Raw genomic sequence first — 20,897 nt, forward strand, 5'->3', positions numbered from 1 at the left:
GATTAGAGATTGAAGGGGGAAAGTGTTCAGAGATCAGGCTGCAGAGGTGAGCTAGAGCCAGACTGCAGTCTGAAGGTCTTACATGGCATCGACCTTGGAGAAATCTCGGGAAGACAGACATTAGAATTCACAACAATGACGCGTCTCCAAAGAACTCAGGCACATTATAGATGTTTCTGACTTCATCCCCACGACAGCTCCTGAGATGTCCATCTGCAAAGTGCTTTGAGGAAATCCTGAGTGGCTTAGGGCACTTTGCTGCTATTAAGTGCTCATATAAATTGTAACTTATTGGCTCAAATGTTTGATTTCCTATTTTTCTTTCCATTTGTGTGTCACCTGTAATTAGAGTTCCAAAGTGCTCAGAGTGATTTTTCTATTAAAATGAAAAGGAGAGGAGACTCTTTAGCAGATTGGAAAGTAGAATAGACCAGGCAACTTCTTCTATCTCCTATATGAGCACTTGGGTTGAGATTTATGAGACTTACAATGACATCTCTCATTTCCTTCTTATAGGAGTGAATTTATCTTTCTCTCTGCTACTCTGTGTGTGTGTGTGGTTGTAAATATCTTTACTTGTAGCCTCGTCAGTAACACAAATATTTATTTATTAAAAGACTTTATTTATTCATGAGAGAGACAGAGAGAGGCAGAAACACAGGCAGAGGGAGAAGGAGGCTCCATGCAGGGAGCCTGACGTGGGACTCCTCTCTTAGCTCCATCATTCGTGGATCCAGTTGTTTATCCATTCATTCAGCCACGGAACCAACAATTATCGAGCACATTTTAGGAATCAGGCTCTGTGCTAGGGGCTGAGAACACAAGGATGAACAAGGTAGACGTGGTTGCCACTGTCAGGGAGCCTACATTCTCATGGGAGAGATACACAAACAAATAATAAGACAATTTACCCATTAAGGTAAGGGTCAATTCCCTTGTAATTCCATTTTCTATGGAATTGGAATTGTGACTGGCTTCTTTCACTCAGCATGTTTTGGAGGTTCATCCGTGTTGTAGCATTTATTAGCACTCTGTTCCTTTTTATGGTGGAATAATATTTCATTGTATATATAGATTGCATTTCGTTTATCCACTCACCCATTGATGGACATTTAGGCTGTTTCCACCCTTTGGTGATTGTGAATATGCTGCTATGAACATTCATTACAGGTTTTTGGGTAGACATGTTTTCAATTCTCTGGGATTACTTAAATAAATAAAACTTTAAAAAATAATGTTGGGGAACTTCTTTCATTGGACAAGTCGGGGTCAAAGTCAAGCTAAGAACAAGAGTATTTTGGGGCACCTCACTGCCTCGGTAGGTGAAGCATGCAGCTCTTGATCTCAGGTTGTGGGTTTGAGCCCCATGTTGGGTGTAGAGATTACTTACAAATAAAATATTAAAAAAAAAAAACAATATCTTCATGTGCACCCAGAGTGTGGTGCACCACTCCAGAAATACTCAGGCTTGTCATACCATGTTGCTTTTTAAGCGAGCAGGCAAAGAAACTAGCTCTTGGAGTCTCAGAGTCTAAGCTGGAGTGAGAACACCCATCTTGTGGACTAACGTCATCACCTCCTCCTTGTGTGCCTGAGATGGCTGAGCAAAGCATCTCTGATGAGCATTGGGCTGGAGCTGAATTTTCAAGGGAAATGAAAGGGACCCGAGGACAGAACTTGCTTCTTCTCTGAGAAAAGGTAAAATTTCAGAGGGATGGGTTTTGGGACCAGGCTGGGAGATTAAAGGGATAGGTTGGAGGGGGCTTCAATAAAAGCAGGAGGAGATTGAGATGAGAGAGAGAGAGATATGGAGAGTGGTGTCCATATGGGACAACTTCCTTTTGAATGACTAAGTCTGTAGCTGGCAGCTGACACTGAATCCCGTCTGTTGCAGCATTTTTTTTTAAAGGAATTATTGATGGGGGAATTCTCAAGAACGAGCAAATTGTTTCTTGCTACAGATAGCTTTTCTTTTTTTAAAGACCAAAGTTTTATTTTTTTTCCCTCAGAGAATTTTATATCTTGTTGATTATGAAGGCATAAAATAGCAATAAAGAGCAAAAACACCCATAGTGATACATCAGGGTCATGTTGATATTCAAAATGACTATATATCATTCTGATGTTTTTGTTGATGTGTCTAAACAATATACTTTGAAATCATCATCATTTCCTTGTATTACTTTTCATATTCATCTCCTGGTGTTCCTCACACGTTAATGATCCCAAATGAGGTGTTAAGTCTGCCATCCCATTCATAAGAGCTAAGGAGGTATCTTAATGTAAGTTGAAGGAAGTTTTGTCCTACTTCATGGATTGTTCAAGAATGAACAACTGTTGGGTTTGTAGTCTACCGAATGCAACTTACACTTTTAACAAAAACTTTTATTCTTTAAAAAAGAATTTGTTGCTAATAATTTTAAAAATCAAGATATTTATTTTCAGATGATCTGGATTAAGATCCGACAGGTGGGTGGAGCAGAGTATTGTCTAGATGGGCATCCACACTGCAGCTCGGGACAGTATACACCTGGCTCATGTGTCTCATTTTTGTTTCCTGGAGTTATCTATAGGCATTTGAGTCTGTGATCACTGAAGGCTTTGTGCAGTAGGCTGAATAATGGCCCCCAAAGATATCCAGATCCTAATCCCTGGAACCTGTGTTACCTTAGATGGCAAAAAAAAAAAAAAAAAAAGAAAAGAAAAGAAAAAGAAAAAGAAAGCTTTTGCAGATGTGTCTAAATTAAGGCTCTTGAGGAGGAGGGGGATCCTGGGTTATCTAGATGTGCCTTAGGATAACTTAAAGGTATCCTTATAAAAGAGAGGCAGAGGGGAACTTGAACCCAGGGATAGAAGGTAGGCAGTGACTGGAGTAAAATACTACACTGCTGGCTTGGAAGGTGGAGGCAGGACCCACAAGCCTAGGAACATAGCTCTAGAAGCTGGAGCAAGCAGGAAACTTGCTTCAGGAGTCTCTTCTGGAGGAAGTGTGATCCTGCCAACACCTTGGTTTCAGCATGGTGAAACTGCTTTTGGACTTCTGGCCTCTAGAGCTGTAAGAGAATAATTGTGTGTTATTTTAAACCCCTTAACATGTCACTGCAGCAGTAGGAACTTGATCCACCTTCTTGTACCTGAGAACAAACAAATTAATAACATCTGCTCTTGTCTCTCGCCCTCTCTACTTTTCTAAGACTTACCCTGACCCAGAGGTAAAGAAGTCCTTGCACCTTGGTGGTCCAGTGACTGGCCTGAGGAGGGTGAATGAGACAGGAGGTACTTGGGGGAAAGACGGCGGCCACTTTTCAGACATCCTTCTGGGGCTCTGGTAGACCTGAGCTTGGGTTTTGTGGGGGATACACAATACATCAGCAACGGGCAACAGAAGACTGATGGTATGGACACATGAATTTCCAGCATCTCTTTCCTGTGATAGCCTTGTAAATGTTTCAGTTTGTCCCAGTATCCCACCCTGCCTCTTCTGTTTTGGGGAACTTTGCCTCCCCATTTCATGTAGTCCTGGAAACTGAGCCTATTACAATCCCTCTATCCCAACCACTCTTCAAGGAATCAGGCCATCTTTTTTTTTTAAGGTTTATTTATTTAATCGAGAGAGAGAGAGAGAGAGAGAGAGAGAGAGAGAGAGAGAGGCAGAGACACAGGCAGAGGGAGAAGCAGGCTCCATGCAGGGAGCCTGACGTGGGACTCGATCCCGGGTCTCCAGGATCACGCCCTGGGCTGTAGGCGGCGCTAAACCGCTGAGCCACCAAGGCTGCCCAGGAATCAGGCCATCTTGATGATTCTCTGGGGTACTGGTTCTCAAACTGGACTGTGCATCAGGAGCACCGTTAGGGGTTATTAAAACACATGTTGTTGGGGTTACACCCCCAAAGTCTGACCCTGTAGCATGGGCTGAGAATCTGTGTTCCTAACAAATGCCCAGGTGATGTTGGTCAAAGGGTCACACTGAGAAGCCCTGCCTGGGAATCTGAGTCCTAGAAGATCGAAGACAGGTGGTGACATCATCCAAAACAGATGGTGACATCATCCGAAACAGACGGTTCGTGACTTCCTATCATGAAATCCCTGAATCTGATGTGATTCTGGGCATTCTGAGGATCTGGTTGTTTTTCTTTTAAACTTTGTGAGCCATTCTGGTTCAATTGATTCTTACTTAAACTAGCAAGATTTGCAACCAAAGAATTTTAATGGATGGAACTTGCAAGGAACATGTGACACAGAAAAAAGGTGGGTCTCGTGGAACATCAGACTTAGAGCATATTTTGAATGTAATCTCTATCAGCCGACTTACTAATATGGATCCTAGCCAGCATTTACTGAATGCCTACTGTGTGCCCTTCAGGTGCTAGGAGTTTTATAAACCTCTATCAGCCTTACAACCCTTCTGAAGGAAAGATCTTTAAATTTTTTTTTTCTCTTGAGGAAATGGAGGCCCAGGAATTTACTATTAGAAAGATAAAATCAACATAATGGTACTCAATATTGAATAGAGAACAATATCTTCCTTCTTCTTGGTATATTCCCCCCTCCCTTTTTTAACCCCTACTTTCTCTGGGTGATGAATGGCCCCATTAGCCTGCATGCATTACCCTTGTAAAAATTCTCTTAAAAGGACCAGAGGAAACAAGGATTTATTTTTTGAACATCCTAATCAGGTGTGTTAAAAATTGTTTTGTCTTAAATATTAGGTGTTCTGTAAACTCCAGAGCCATCAGAAAAGCCATATTTGGACTTAGACTCACAAATAGATAATCAAAACAAATCTAACCTTTGGAATTCCATTTGGAAAATATCTAGTATGAAGTGGAATGTAAGCTAAAGGTTCTGAGGAAAACTCATTATTTTTATTATGAAAGGAATACTTATTGGACTCCTGTTAAGCCCCACATCACATCCTCTTGACTCTTGACTCACCTCTTACTTTGTCATTGCTGTGGTAATTGGCTTTATGCATGGGCAATCAGACAGTCCCTCCTGTTAGCTGCATAGAGTAGTTCTTGCTTTTTGCCTCAGGGCATCTCTGCTTCCCTGGTGTGGGACATAAGTAACAACTCAGTTAAACTCAGTTTGGAAGTAGGAGATTATGAAAAACTTTTAAGCTTTCTCTAATGGAGGATGGGTAAGTGAATAAAGTCTGTCATTCATTTCTGATCCCTTGGGAGGACAATCTGGTGGTGACTTCAAGGCTGCCTGGAAGGTCTCCGTTGGATGGAGTGTAACTTGCTCACAGCAGGACCAACTCAAGATGGTCTTTGGATTAGCTGTCCCTCCTACCCCTGTTTGCTCTTCTCTTGGCACCCCACTTCTATTCTCCAAAAAAACGAGTACAAGTAACTAGCTACCTGCCAGCCCAGGTCTCAGTCTCTGCTTTCTGGAGGAATCTGGGCTAGGTTAACATTCACTGTAGAAAATCAGTAGTCTTTTTGTTTTATATCTGTATATTCTAACCCATAATCTGGCCCCCTCTAGAGAGCTTCTCTGCATATGCACTTTATTTTTTTTAAATTTTTTTTGTATTTATTTATGATAGTCACAGAGAGAGAGAGAGAGAGAGAGAGAGAGAGAGAGGCAGAGACACAGGCAGAGGGAGAAGCAGGCTCCATGCACCGGGAGCCCGACGTGGGACTTGATCCCCGGTCTCCAGGATCGTGCCCTGGGCCAAAGGCAGGCGCTAAACCGCTGCGCCACCCAGGGATCCCCTGCATATGCACTTAAAAAAAAATTGCTGACCTCATACTGTACATTGATGTATCCTGGCTTTCTCTTGCTAAGTCATGTGATGCTGTGATTAAATTTTTCCATGTAATATTTAATAGCTACACAATATTTCATGGATTCTCTTTGAAAAATTATTATAGAGCAGTTACTATGTCCCAGGCACTGTCTTGAGCACTAAAGACCTAGCAAATGGACAAACAGATCGGGTCTCAGCTCTCCTGGAGCTGGTGTTCTAGTTAGGATCTTTCTTATATTCTAACGGGGCAAACTTTTTTTTTTAAACCACTGGCCTACTGTCAGTTATTTAGATTGCTTCTGATGCTCAGTATTATAAAACAAAGTTTTGGTGGTATTCCTTGAATTCATCCTCTCGTTTCTTCTCTTAGGGTAACTTCCTAGAGCTGGAATTGCTGGAAGAAAAGAGGAGGGCAAATGAGGGTGTTGCTGGGATCCCCAACTAGATTTGTCTGTCTGATTCTGGGGCCCAGGCTGTTGATAACCATGCTGTTAATATCCCCGTGCTGAAAAATCATGGTAACTAAGGTAACCAAGTGGTTCCTGGCTGGCTTAGGCATATAGGCTGTATGATTATATAAGATCAGGCCTGGAGTGGGGGAAAAAAAAAATCCTGGCTCTGCATATTACCAGCTGTGTGCTTTTTTTGGGGGGGGGGGGGCTCAGTTTCTTTATCTGTAAAGTGGGGACAAAACGTAGGATCTGAAGGGGTTGCTAGTAAATACTTGTTGAAGGCCTACTAATCTCCAGACTCCAAGTTAAGAATGGGTAACCCGGTAGGAAAGGGGAGAGATTAACAAGCAATTACATGAGTCTAAATCTACAAACTGCGTTCTGTGCAAGAGAAGTATGGGGTGCTGGGGTGCTGCAGGAATAAACAACCAGGTGGCCTCACTGGAGCGAGATGAACCGAGGTACGAGCTGAGCCAGGAAAGATGCGGAGTTCGCGAGGTCAAGGGGGGGGCGGGGATTCCCAGAGGAGGGACCGGCAGGTGCAAAGCATCTGGAAGATGGACTAGACTGCATGCCGCTCTTCCCATCCCCCTTGTAGCTCCGTCTGGAAAGGTCTTCTCGGATCTTCCCACGGTTGGTTTTTCTCCTCGTTCAGCCCACGTGCCATCATCTCAGGAGTTCCCGGGCCCTCCTCCCCACCGCTTCTCTGCCCTTACCAACGGCTCCCAATGATTCGCGCCTTCGGGTTCATTCCGTGGAACGTCTCCCCCCTCCCCGCCCCGCGTGAATGGAAACCCCAAGAGGGGAGGGATAGTGTGGGGGCGAGGGGCGGGGACCCAGCATCTAGTAGGTGCTCGGCGCCAGGGGCGTGCGGGACGAGAGCGGGCGGCGGGAAAGCGGGGGGGTGGGGGAGGGGGGGTCACGCGGCCCCGGGCGCCCCGAGCCACCTGCGCCGGGGGGACCGCCCGAGAGGCGCGCCGGGGGCGGGGCCGCCCACCCGGAACCCGAGTGCGGCGGCGCCGCGCGTTTCCGGCCGCGGCGGACACTTCCCGCGGAGGGACTGTCCCGTGGCAGCCGGGCGCGGAGCGGCGGCGATGGACGACCACAGCCTGGACGAGTTCCGCCGGCGCTGGCAGGAGGAGCTGGCGCAGGCCCAGGCGCTCCGGAAGCGGCGGCGGCCGCGGCGGCCCGAGGTGGCCGCGGGGCGTGGCGAGCAGGCCTCGGGGTACCTGGCGCTGGCCCAGGGCCTCCTGGAGGGGGCGGGGCGGCCCCCCGCGCCGCGGGCGACCCGGGCCGAGAGGCAGGACGCGGCGAGCCGCTCCCGCTCCCCGCCGGCCCGCGAGGAGCAGCTGGTGGACCAGCTCATCCGCGACCTGGTGAGTGAGTGGCTGCCGCCCCCGCCCCCGCCCCCGCCCGGCTCGGATCCCTGCGCAGCGAGTCGGAAAGTAACCGTGTGCCGCCCTGTGTCTCCGGCCAGGCACGGAGCATCCCTGCAAGTGGCGGTCCCGTGGCGGTCCCCAGCCCGGGGTGACCTTGCTGCCCCGTCGTGGGCAGCGTCCGTAGACGTTCTTAGGAGGCCACAACTGGGTTCGGGGAGCTGCTGCTGGAGCCCGGCGGGTACAAGTTGAGGATGCTCCCCAACGTCCGACGGCGCTCAGGAACAGTTATCCAACCCCACATGTCCGTTTCCGTTTGAGAAATCCCGCTCTTGGGCTCTTTTAACAAGGGTTGCCTTTAGGGAGGAGGTCTCCGGACCAGGATAGAAAGCGATTCTTTAAATTTTTTTTTTTAATTTATTTATGATAGTCACAGGCAGAGGGAGAAGCAGGCTCCATGCACCGGGAGCTCGACGCGGGATTCGATCCCGGCTCTCCAGGATCCCTGATCCCTGGGCCAAAGGCAGGCGCTAAACCGCTGCGCCACCCAGGGATCCCCTAGAAAGCGATTTTAACTTCATTTGCATAAAGTTTGTACCACTCAGTCGTCCCCCCCGCCCCCCAACTGCACATGCATTCAGGAACAAAGCAGGGAAGGCGAAGTTCTTTGGGCACTATCATTAGCATGGAGGTTCTTGAGAATTTGGAGGCGCGCCCTCCCCCCAAAACCCACCCCCTTAGCAAAGTTGGCACAGTCAGGATCATCAAAACACGTCCATGGTTGGGATCCCTGGGTGGCGCAGCGGTTTGGCGCCTGCCTTTGGCCCAGGGCGCGATCCTGGAGACCCAGGATCGAATCCCACGTCGGGCTCCCGGTGCATGGAGCCTGCTTCTCCCTCTGCCTGTGTCTCTGCCTCTCTCTCTCTCTCTCTGTGACTATCATAAATAAATAAAAATTAAAAAAAAAAAAACACGTCCATGGTTAAGAGTTCGGACGATACAGCAGGTTTGGTTTTGTTTTTTGTTTTTTTTAAATTTTATTTTATTTATTTATGATAGGCACACAGTGAGAGAGAGAGAGAGGCAGAGACATAGGCAGAGGGAGAAGCAGGCTCCATGCACCGGGAGCCTGATGTGGGATTCGATCCTGAGTCTCCAGGATCGCGCCCTGGGCCAAAGGCAGGCGCCAAACCGCTGCGCCACCCAGGGATCCCTGGTTTTGTTTTTTAAAGACTTTATTCATTCATGAAACACAGGCAGAGACACAGGCGGAGGGAGAAGCAGGCTCCTTGCTGGAAGCCCGATGCGGGACTCCATCCCAGGACCATGACCTGAGCCAAAGGCAGATGCTCAACCACTGAGCCACCCAGGCTTCCCAGTACAGCAGGTTTTAATGGTTCAATGTATTTTAGAGATGGAGGGAGCAGAGGGAGAGTGCATCCTTAAGCACACCCCCTGCTAAGCATGGATGCAGGTGCTGAGCTAGAGTTCATGACCCTGAGATTATGATCTGAGCCAAAGTCAGAAGTCCAGAGTCAGCTGCCTTAATGGCTGAGCCACCGAGGAGCCCCTGGGTTGATTTAATATTTTATTTTATTTTTATTTTATGATAGTCACAGAGAGAGAGAGAGGCAGAGAGAGATAGGCAGAGGGAGAAGCAGGCTCCATGCACCGGGAGCCCGATGTGGGATTCGATTCCGGGTCTCCAGGATCGCGCCCTGGGCCAAAGGCAGGCGCCAAACCGCTGCGCCACCCAGGGATCCCCCCTGGGTCGATTTAAATTAGGCTTATAGAAAAGGCTTCTACGGCTTCCCAGTTCAGAGTAATTCTGTAATTGGCGAGTTGTTTCTAGAAGTAATGACTGACTTAAGTTGTAGTTTTCCTCAAGTGATATTAACAGTGATAGGAGTTTCCACCAAGTTCTGGTCCTGTGCTCCTCTATCTCTCTAGGGCTAGAAACTTTTTGTGTTGTGTGTATTATAAACTCATTTAATGTGATAATTTTTATATGTATGAAAATTCATGGTGGCTTCCTGTCTGCTTCTGTAAAACGTGGGTCATCGCTGAGGCAGTTTGGTTTTGTTTTTTTAAAGACTTTATTTACATCTGCCAGATGTAAAGACTTTTACATCTGGCAGATGTAAAAAATCTTTCAATGCCTTGGGAAGGTGGTTTAGCACGGATAAGTTGGTCAGGCCAGTCCAGATCTATGCAGAAGTTACTCCCATGGAAGTAGATTTGTAGGCTAAGGCAAGAACAGCTCATGGCAGTAGAGAGAAACAGGAAAGTGGATTGTTAGGACAAAGGCACACTTGGGGCCTCATAGCTAAAATCCAACCTGCTGAATGTGGCAGTGTCTTCAGGCTTCACGGCAATCCTGGGGAATCCATATTGTAAATCCCCTTTTATGAATAAGGATATTCAGAAAGGTTTTCTGTAACCACCCCAGGGATGCCTAGCTGAAAAGTTCCGGGGGGGGGGGGGGGGGGCTGGGGTTGAATTTGGATCCAGGTCTGCTAGACTGTAAATTTCACCAGGTAGTAATTTGACAAACTTGACTTGGTGTAAAAATCCCCTTAGGCCTTAATAAAAGGTTCTGGTGTGTCTCTGTCTGCTTAATCAAAATCTTGAGGAAGCTCCTAGAAATGTGCTGGTTGGGATGTCCAGCAAATTTGAGACCTTGTTCTTTGCTGTACAGCTTCCTTTGGATTACTGCCTTGATTCTTCGAGGCTTTCTGGCCCTAATACTCCTGAGGGATAGGCATTGAGACTAAAAATAGCAGAGCCCTAAATGAAGTATTCTAGAAAAGGAAAGGGCCTGCCTACTGTAGGATCCAAGGGGCACATTGGAATTAGAGAAAACCTCCTCTGCATGCCCATGCCTACCACAGTAGGTACTGCTGGGCTCTGCATCCTAACAGCATCAACCTTAAGGACACTTTTTTTTTTTTTTTAAAGTACTTCACCATCATCAACATGGCTATAAATAAAATTCCTCTCCATCTCCTTGGTACCGCCGTAAGGGTTTAAAGACCTTATCTTCTCTTCTCCCAACAACTCTCTCCAGTGGCTATTAGGCCCATTTGACAGATGAGCAGTAAGAAAAGTAATTGATTTTTAGGGGCAGTCAACCAACCTAGTATCCTAAATGTGAGAAATGATGGTAACCTTTAGAGAAAAGACTTGGATCCCCATGTCCGAGGTTGTAAGCCCCAGAGCCCGGAGGTCAGGCAGATCCTGCAAATGAGTGAGGTAGCCTAGGAGTGGCTCATTCTGTCCTTTTTCCCAGTTCATCATGTGTTTTGTTGTATATCTTTCCAGATTCCAGCCATACATCTGTAATGCTTCAACTCATGGTTATCCTTTATTTTCTTTATTTTTTATTTTTTTTTTAAAGATTTTATTTATTTATGAGAGACACAGAGGAGAGAGAGAGAGGCAGAGACACAGGCAGAGGGAGAAGCAGATTCCACGCAGGGAGCCCAATGTGGGATTCGATCCCAGGACTCCAGGATCACACCCTGGGCCAAAGGCAGGCGCTAAACCACTGAGCCACCCAAGGATCCCCTCATGGTTATCCTTTAAAAAAATTTTTTTAAAGTACTCTTCACCCAGTTTGGGGCTTAAACTCACAACCCGGAGATTGAGTTGCATGCTCTACTGACTGAGCCAACTGGGCTCCCCATGATACCTGCTATTCTTTTTTGTCATGTTAAATATTAAATATGACAGAGAGTGTAGACATTGCCTTCATGATATCCTTAAAAAAATACTTAACTTTTTTTTTTTTTTTTGAAAACTAGCCCTCTTGGTCTTGTTTTTATACTTCTAAAAGTTTCTTTAAATCAAGCCCTGTTTGATCATAAATGTCCAAATGTGGTGAATTTTCACAAATGTACAAATCCATGTAAATAGCATCCAGTTTTCAGAACAGCATTATTAGCTTGTCAGAACCCCCATGTGTTCTCACCTGACTTCTAACACCTTATTTTCATTTTCTGTTTTTGAACTATAAGTAGAATCATTCAGCATGTGCTTGCTTGTGTCTGGGTTCTAGCACATAGCATTATGTGTGAAATTCATCCTTATGAATATGTCACGTTTTATTCTGTTGATGGACATTCTTGATAACTCGTTTAACAGCTGATTTGAGACCATTGGGAGTAGTGCAGTGAATGCTTTATATGTCTTTTGGAACCTGTGTACTCATTTTTCTTGGGTATATAGCTAATTGTGAAATTGCTGGGTCATAGGTCTGCAGATGTTCAGCTTTAGTAAATACCAACAAACAATTCTCCAAGGTGGTTATAATGGCTTTCCTACATGATACAGTATTTCACTTTCTTCTTGCCATAAATATAACAACATCTAACTGAGATGACATATGGGAACTGAATTCCACCTCAGCATGGGCAAGATGAGAAGGTGATAAATTGGGGGAATCCAAGCTGTAGCTGGGCTAAAGGTGGGAGCCACTGCCCATGTCAGCTAGTTGTTGCCTTGCAGGAATGTGGACCCAGTCTGGCAGAGTCTTCAGATTTTTGTTTTGTAATCAGGAATGTTTATTTTTATGTGGACTCCCATCAGTTTGTGCCACACAGAAAACACCCAAGACTTTGGCTTAAAACACCCCCAATTTAGGGGTGCCTGGGTGGCTCAGTTAAGCGTCTGCCTTTGGCTCAGGTCATGATCCCCGGGGTTAGCTCCCTGCTCAGTGGGGAGTCTGCTTCTCCTCTCCCTCTGCCCCTCCTCCTGCTCATGTGTTCGTGCTTGCTCTCTCTTTGTCTCTCAAATATATAAATAAAATATTTAAAAAACAAACACCACTTTAGTTCGTCATTTTGCAGGTTTGGAGTTTGGGCTGGGCATGGGTGGGCTTGCCCAGATGTCTACGGTTAGCTCCTGATTAGCTAGGCAACTCTGCTGCTGTGTGTGTGAGTGAGTGAGTGAGTGAGTGTGTGTGTGTGTGTGTGTGGTGGTGGTGGTCTGTCTCATCATCCAAGAAATGAGCCCTGGATGGACTTTCTCAGAGTTACAAGAGCAGCAGGAGGGCAAGCTCTAATGCCCAAGTGCTTCTGAAATCTGCCCAGGTTGTGTTGGTTATGGTCACATCCGGCAGAGCAAGCCAGATGGCCAAGTCTAGAGTTAGGGGGAGTCACCCGGTGCCTGGATACAGGAAGGAATGAACAAAGTAGTGGCCCTTAATACCATCTATCACTCAAATTCTTCCCATTTTTAATTGTTGGTAACTAAGACCCCCCCAGCCCCCCCCAAAAAATGTGTTTTTAAGTGTTAAAACTGGGTTAAATGAAACCTTCCGTGGGCCTGGTCTGCCTTGGGTCACAAGTTTGTGATCTTTGCATTTATTTTTCCAAGAATCCTTATTTGATCTATGGCTGACTCCTGAGAAGGAAGATTTAATTCCATTAGAGACTCCACAGAAACTGACAGTCTGATCCACTTGACATGAAGGAGAAATAAAAATCTCTTAACATCCCCTTGTCTTGGGTGATTTCCCCCCAGTCTCTGGTGTGTTCTCTTGGGCCAGTGTGGCCTATTGTGTTGTATTTGCAGCCTCCTTCACTGTAGAGTCTTCAGTATCCTTGCTAGAGTGAGAAACAACTAGTAAGTTGGCAATCAAAAGTTAACTTGCCAATCAAGGAGTAGGTGAACAGTACTGCCTTGGAGTGTCATCTGGCTGGGTGCAGGCTGGACCTTCCAAGGACAAGCACAGCTGAGATGAAAACTTGGAAGTGACTCCTCTTGGGTCTCATCTTGTGAAGCTCTAAGTAATAGTACTGAGAAGCCATTTGTTTTTGGGTGTTGAATGGGAATTACCCAAACGGTCTTTTTAATATGTATGGTTTTAACTAGTGAAAGAAATGCTACGCCCTTGGACAGATTTTTAGAGGCAGTAGGCACTTGCTTCCTACATTTATCCCTCTCCATAAATTACAACTTCTCAGAGGTGGTGGGGACACTTGAGCATAATTGCAAGGATGCTTCTTTCTTTGTTTGGTATATGTGATGTCCAGTTGCTTGGTCCCATTTTATTTAGGTGATGTGTCAAAACTCAGAGTGCGAGCAATCAGCAGCAAACTCAAACTGGCTTAAACCGGAACGAATCTATTGACTCGAGAGACAGAGAAAGAGAGAGGCAGAGACACAGGCAGAGGGAGAAGCAGGCGCCATGCAAGGAGCCTGACGTGGGACTCGATCCGGAGTCTCCAGGATCACGTCCTAGACTGAAGGCGGCGCTAAACCGCTGAGCCACCGGGGCTTCCGGGTGTGGGTGCTTAGATCATGCAACTAGAAATCTCTATGGCCTGGTCCTGCTTTCCTTTTGTTGTCTTTATTCACAGGCAGGCTCTTCCTTTTTGGGGATAAAAGGGCTACCAGCAACTCCAGTCTTATCTTCTATCCACTTCCAACCAGGAGAAAGAGAGCATCTGTTATCTGCAGTAGAAATTATGAACTTAAATTCCCATTGGTCCAGCCTGGGTCATGTGTTCATCTCGGGCCAATCACTAACTCAGGTTGGCCAGGCTTGTATCCACTCCCACTCCAGATGTTAAGGAGGGAGGGGTCAGCCTCATTAAACCAAGGTGACCAAGAGTGGGAGTAGGGTGGTTTCTTAAATGAAGAGGGAATAGGTGTTGGGCAGGAAAGGACGGAAACAACAGATGTCCGCCTTAGGTGGGTATTTGAAGCAGCCCTAACTATGGGAATTAATGTGTTTTCTAATCATCAACCATGTTTATTGATCAGCTGGATGCTGGGGAATCCATAGTAAACTGAATGGACATAGTCCCTGACCTCAGAAGCCTAGAGTCCTGCTTCTTTTAACTAAAAGGCTGACATTAATGGAAACACATTAGCTGAGGCACCTGGGTAGCTCAGTGGTTGAAAATCCGCCTTTGGTTCAGGTGGTGACCCTGGATCCCCCATTGGGCTCCCCATGTGGAGCCTGCTTCTCCCTCTGCTTATGTCTCTGCCTCTCTCTGTGTGTCTCTCATGAATAAATAAAATCTTGAAAAGATAAAACACATTAGCCCTGGTTAGAAGTCTAGGCTCTGAAGTCCAACAGACTCAAATTCAAATTGAGACCCTGCTATACTAGCTGTTTGACCTTGAGGAGTTAACTTATCCTGCCTTCCTTATCAAGTGAGGATGATGCTAATGCCTGTCTTGTGAAGAGACCATGAAATAAAACCTGGCATTCAGTAAGCAGCCAGTGAATTAAAGCTGGCCCTTTTCTTATTAGTACTGCAGAGCATTCACCATCCTCACTTGCTCTTTGCTAAGACTTATCACTGTCCTACTCCTTAGCTAGGGAGTCCCTGGAGGGCAGGGTGTCCTGTCTTTTCCTTGTACTCTTTCCTGTAGCACTCCCTGCAGTAGGGGCCCCATCTAGAGTTGTTGATGTAGAATTACTGGCAGAATTACTGCTTCCAACAGCAGTGTTACAAAGCAGCTCCTTGGTTGTTAGAACCCCTGGGAACATTCAAACATTCTTCAACGTAGGATTTGGGTTTTCAGGCCTGATAAAGTTTTATTAGTGCTGACTAATATGTATTGTCCATTATGTCAGTATTTGTCAGAACCTACATCTGTGCTGTCAACAAGTTCAATTTGATGGCGTGTTTTTCTTCTGTTTTTAAGTTAGAAACGAGTGAGGAAACTTGCTAATATGAACTCCAGCAAACAGCATAAAATGTGAACTCATGAACTGGCTTAGCTGGGCACACTTCCCTCCCTCTTTGCCGTTCTCTGCCTTCTCTTTGATGCTCAACTTGAATTCTCTCTATTCTGTTAATTGCCCTTCCCCTGACCCCCATCCCTCCAGCTCAGGGTTCTCTTCCTTCTTCCTTTACCTCAGTGGAAGAGTTCTTACTTTATCAGTGCAGTTCATTTTTTCTTGTTATAAATCAGCAAGTCTCTACTTAGGCACCTTTTGAAATGCTCTTTGTGTATACCAGAACAACCTGTAACTTAGGTCACCATCTCGTCTTTGGAAGATTCTGCTGATTAAAGCAGCTTGGGCTTCATTCATTCATTCATTCATTCATTCCACAAGTATTTATTAAATGGCTTCTAAGTACCAGGCACTGTTCTGGTCACTGAGGATACAGCAGTGAACAAGACAGGAAACTTCCATGCCCTTACAGAACTTAGTTCTGGAGAGAAGTAGACAATGAACCAAATTGTCAGATAATGGTCTAGAGAAAGATACAGCGGGTAAAAGGGGTAGAGGCTATAATTTTAAACAGTGCTGTTCAAGAAGGCCTTCATGGAAGGAAGGAGATGAGGGAGCAAACATGCAGAGATTTGTGGGAGGGGATTATAGGCAGAGAATAGCAAACGTGCTGGTTCTGTGCTGCCCAGGGCCTGTGTGACCTATGTGATTTAAAATTCTTAATCCTGGGCACCTGGGTGGTTCAGTGGTTGAGCATCTGCCTTTGGCTCAGGGTGTGATCCCAGAGTCATGGGATCAAGTCCCACATTGGGCTCCCTGCATGGAGCTGCTTCTCTGCCTGCCTATGTCTCTGCCTCTCTCTGTGTCTCTCATGAATAAATAAATAAAATCCTTAAAGAACAAATAAAATTCTTAATCCTTTTTATTTAATTTTAATTATTTAAAAAAAGATTTTATCCATTCATGAGACACACACACACACGGAGGCAGAGACATAGGCAGAGGGAAAAGCAGGCTCCATGCAGGGACTCGATCCGGGATCTTCAGGATCAGGCCCTGGGCTGAAGGTGGCGCTAAACCGCTGAGCCACCCAGGCTGCCCTCTTAATCCTTTTTAAACAAGCCCCTACCACCCCTTGTTCTACAGAGGATTCCACAAATTATGTAGCTGATCCTGATGGTAAGAATGTGCTTGGAGTATTTAGGACCCTTGATGTGAAACTACTCTTTCCACAAATAAATCCATACCCACACTGGTCCAAGTTTTTGACTCAGAGTACCCCCTCACCTGACTTCCCTCCTTTCTGGGTCCTTAAGCTCTGATCTCAGTTTAAACTAAAAGGGACTTGAAGGCAGAGGGCCAGCCTCTTCTGCTTCGTACCAGCTTCTTTCACTGCCACACCCAGTACTCACCTCCAGTCCTTTAGATTGGCGTTTGCTGCATCCATTCCTTGCCAAAGTGCCCAGTGCAGTCCTACCAGTAGGTGGTTAGTGAGAATGATTCTCGAAGTTGGAAAGCCTTTTTAGAAAAAGACCAAAAAAATCCTATGGGCGTTTATTGTGTGTCTGCTGTGTGCAAGGCACTGTACTGGTTGGATTGTGTAGTGCTATAGTTCTCCCATCCATGCATGCAAACAACAGAAACTTACTAAATACTTTTTGCTCTATCTCATCACAAGGCACAGGGATTAGGTTAAATGTGAAGAGCTAACTTGGCTTTTTGTGAACTTTTGGAGCATAACCACTCTTCATAGCATTGCTTCTGTGTAGAAATGATTTCTAAGTTCTAAATAGCTGACTTACTTAGGAACTTTGGAATGCTTGAGCCTGAGGGGACTGTGTATGTTGCATTTTGTTGTCTCTCATTTTTGCGCTGTTTTATATGATGATGATTTATCTCTAGAAAAGATTTTAGTTCTTCGAGTGTAGACAGACATCTTATACATTTGCCAACAGCACATCTTCTCCCCCCAACACCTGGGATGGCTCTGATTTCAGACAGTGTTTTGAACATAAAACACTTTATTTCAAGAATGTTTTACTTTTCTATGTCTGAAAATATCATCATGATTATTTACTGTAAGAATACTTAGGGAATTCAGAAGAAAAATCTTGTAATGCCATGTTCAGAGGCTATGACTTGAATTTTGGTGGTGTTCTGTCATTTTTTTAAGAATAATACATATTTTGAGGCCACTGTGGGATTGTGAATAAATACCTATTTATCCTGAGTGTTTCAGACATCCTCTCCCCTCCTGCCCCCATCAACCAGTTTTTTTCTTTTTCTCAAGACCCAGGTGAAACTGGAATTCTTTCTGTTTGAGATTGTGTAGGTCTGCTCTACTCCGCTTTTGCAGTATGTAGAGAATCAGGATAAATTCCTTTAGAAAACAGTCTCCTTTCAGCCACAGATTTAGCAGAAATACTATTGCACACCTATTGTATCTTTGAGATACTTTTCTCAGTTTCTTAAAACACCACCTCGAGAGAGCTTTCATGTTCCGTTTGCCCTGGAGATGTACATTGGGAACAAACCTTGAATCCGTTTCTTCACTTTTCACTGATTTGGCTCATAGTAATTATTCCTTCTTCTACTAAACAAGAGAAGACAGATTAAATTTCTAACAGTAAGGCACAAAACCAATCCATTTACAGAATTAGTCTTACATTAGCACATAGGAGTACAAATCAGCCTCCCTGGGGATGGATCTATTTGCAATTTCTTTTAGCATTTTTGGAGTAAGTCCAGCAGACTTTGGGAAAATCTAGTCTTCACTGACTTTGAATTAACAAAGTAACATGACCCCTTTGGGAGTTTGTGTGGGGTTTTTGTATTTTTTTTTAATCCATCTATGATTTACAGTTGTGATACTCAATTTCTAGTGTGCATGAGGATCCATGAGGAAGAGATGCTTGAGCCTCACCCCTGGAAATTTGGGGTAACAGGCAATTTGGGACTTTTTAAAATAAATTTATTTTTTATTGGTGTTCAATTTACCAACATACAGAATAACACCCAGTGCTCATCCCATCAAGTGCCTCCCTCAGTGCCCGTCACCCATTCACCCCCACCCCCCGCCCTCCTCCCCCTCCACCACCCCTAGTTCGTTTCCCAGAGTTAGGAGTCTTTATGTTCTGTCTCCCTTTCTGATATTTCCCACACATTTCTTCTCCCTTCCCTTATATTCCCTTTCACTATTATTTATATTCAATTTGGGACATTTTTAACTTCATAGATGGTCTTGATGTGTAATACAGGACAAGAGTCACCATAGTGATAAGGAATCAATATTTGGGCCATTAAAGACTTGAAAGCCAGGTTGGTTGCATTTTATCAAAATGGTGTTTTTCCCCAAATTTGAAGCTGTGTTAATACTTTAATTTATTGGTTTTCTATAGTATTATTAGCTAGTATTACATTGCTTAGGTTATAAAATTAATGGAACGTGGTTCTCTCTAAACATTATGGTCCTACTGATATATTCATAGTGTGACTAGGTTTCCCTATGTTAATATTTCCAGTGTTTTTAATCTCTTTCCTTCACTCTTGGAATATCTTTGTTTATAAAATGTCAACTTGTCCATTTCTGTGTTTGTAAGTCCATATAACTACAGAATTGGTTCATGTGGCCTGTAACTTTTCAGATGGCTGTGTGCTTCAGAATAGCCTAGGTGGAAGTCTGATAGCACTCTTTAGATTATAAGGTATTTCTCTGCACACTTGTAGCAGGTAGTATTGTCTACCTCTTTGAGCTGTGGGAAGGGCCAAATGGTAGTGCTCAACCCTTGCTGTTGCTGCTTTTAGCACCTCTGTCCAGGATGTGTCTCCATATCCTTGTCAAATCCTGGGTATCTATAAAAGAACTACATTTTCAACCACAGGGTCAAACATGCTCATAACTCTCAATCTTTTATAAGGTGTTTCTCAAGTGATAAGTTACTAATAACAGTGAAGTTTATAAATTACTTATTCAACTTTGAATCTACTCTAGTTCTCTCTTGGTATAATAATGTCACTCTAATATCACTCTACCTCCTTGAGTGGAGGAAAGAGAAATATGTTAGCTAAACTATGTCTCCAGAGTTGTGCATCAGAACCTTTGGGAACGTGTTAAATACGGGACTGTCATGTATCATTTCTATTGCTTTGGGAGATCAGGTTAAGGTTTTTGTAAAATAGATTCTGGGAGGAGATTTGCCTGCAGGTGGTTTAGCAGGTTGGCCTTCCCGAGAAGTCTTGACTTGAGACAAGAGTGACAAGCCTTTGTACTAGTCACTGGATGCAGGCTGCCCTCCAGAATGTCATGTAACCTTGGACGAGGCAGTTTTTTTTTTTTTTTAAAGATTGATTGATTGATTGATTGATTGATTTATGGGGGGGGGGGGTGGCAGAGACACAGGAAGAGGGAGAAGCAGGCTCCATGCCGGGAGCCTGACACGGGACTCGATCCCGGGACTCCAGGATCACGCCCTGGGACAAAGGCAGGCTCTAAACCGCTGAGCCACCGAGGGATCCCCGAGGCAGCTTATTTGACCAAGAGTAGTGCCTAGGAAGGGGCTCATCGTCAAGCTGAGCCAGTGAATCAAGAATAGGCAGCATTCTGAGTGTTTTGGGCAATGAGTGTCATGGACCCAGAGGGAGAATCTGATGACCCACCGGTCATCCACTATAAGAACCAGTGATAAAATGTCTTGCCAAAGAGATTCCAAGTGTGCAGCATGAAACTTGAGCCTTTGGCTTCCTGACCTTGTGGGTCTACATAGGTCTTAAGAGGTGGACCTTCCTTTATCACATTGGTTTCTTTTTTACCCTGCCATTCCCCAACCAGTGGTAGCAACAGGGAGGATCATTTACATGAGTCTGGAACTTGATCTGTTAGGGATTGACAGTCATTTTGGAGTTTAGTTGTCATTCTAGGGGCATAATTATTTTTTAAAAGTTTGGCTTTATAATGTTGGTGTTCACGTAATTATAATTCAGTGCTTTGAAACCGTTGTTGTTCCCCAGAACTTACAAATTCTCAACACTCACACTGTTATGTGGACAGTGAGAACAGCACGGCATTTCAGATCCTTTGTGGGTATGGGGGGCTATAACAACCCTGACTGGTCATTTGCACCCTGGAGGCTGCATCCTTTACCTTCACTATGCATTAGAGTAAATCCTTCTTTAGTTATTATTGCAGTATAACCTCTTAAAATTGCTGATTCTCTTTGAAAAGTTCTCTGGAAAAAGACCTATTGTGTGGACACTCCTATGAGTAACTTTTCATCCACTGTCGCCAACTATCCTCTGCTTAGGGTGTGACAGGGGGAGACAAAACTTTCTCTGTAAACAAGCTGGTAGAAGAGTCACATGGAATGTGGACCTAATCAAATTTCTGTTGAAGGGGGAAAAAGGGAGCTGAAGTGTCATTCTAGGAAATATAACAGTATTTAGTTACATGCTTTGCCGTGGTACTTGCCCCATGCACTTTCCATGTATTAGTTCATTTTATTCTTCTAACTACCCTGTGAGTAGGTAGGTATGTTCTTTCTTTAACAGATGAGGAATCAGAGACACAGATGTATTTAGCCTGGTCACATGGCTAGTCAGGAGGCAGAACCAGGATTATCAGT

At 44.9% G+C, this 20,897-nt stretch overlaps 1 protein-coding gene across 3 annotated transcripts in view; it reads left to right on the top strand.

The window, feature by feature from the left end:
* The first annotated feature begins 1,444 nt into the window (after nt 1–1,444).
* Nucleotides 1,445–20,897, top strand: part of FBXW8 (F-box and WD repeat domain containing 8) — a 124,584-nt gene continuing 105,131 nt past the window's right edge. The window contains exon 1 of one of the 3 annotated variants that reach the window (XM_026015906.2): nt 1,445–1,698. Coding sequence is in view for 2 of the 3 variants with exons in the window: in XM_072722926.1 (XP_072579027.1) it covers nt 7,302–7,583 (282 nt within the window). In the remaining variant the exon portion in view is untranslated. Of the gene's footprint in view, nt 1,699–6,458; nt 6,841–7,254; nt 7,584–20,897 lie in introns of those variants that run through there. The other 2 variants (XM_072722927.1, XM_072722926.1) reach the window with 2 other exon arrangements.

Source organism: Vulpes vulpes, chromosome 10 (genome assembly GCF_048418805.1).
Source record: "Vulpes vulpes isolate BD-2025 chromosome 10, VulVul3, whole genome shotgun sequence".
NCBI classification, from domain to species: Eukaryota; Metazoa; Chordata; class Mammalia; order Carnivora; family Canidae; genus Vulpes; species Vulpes vulpes.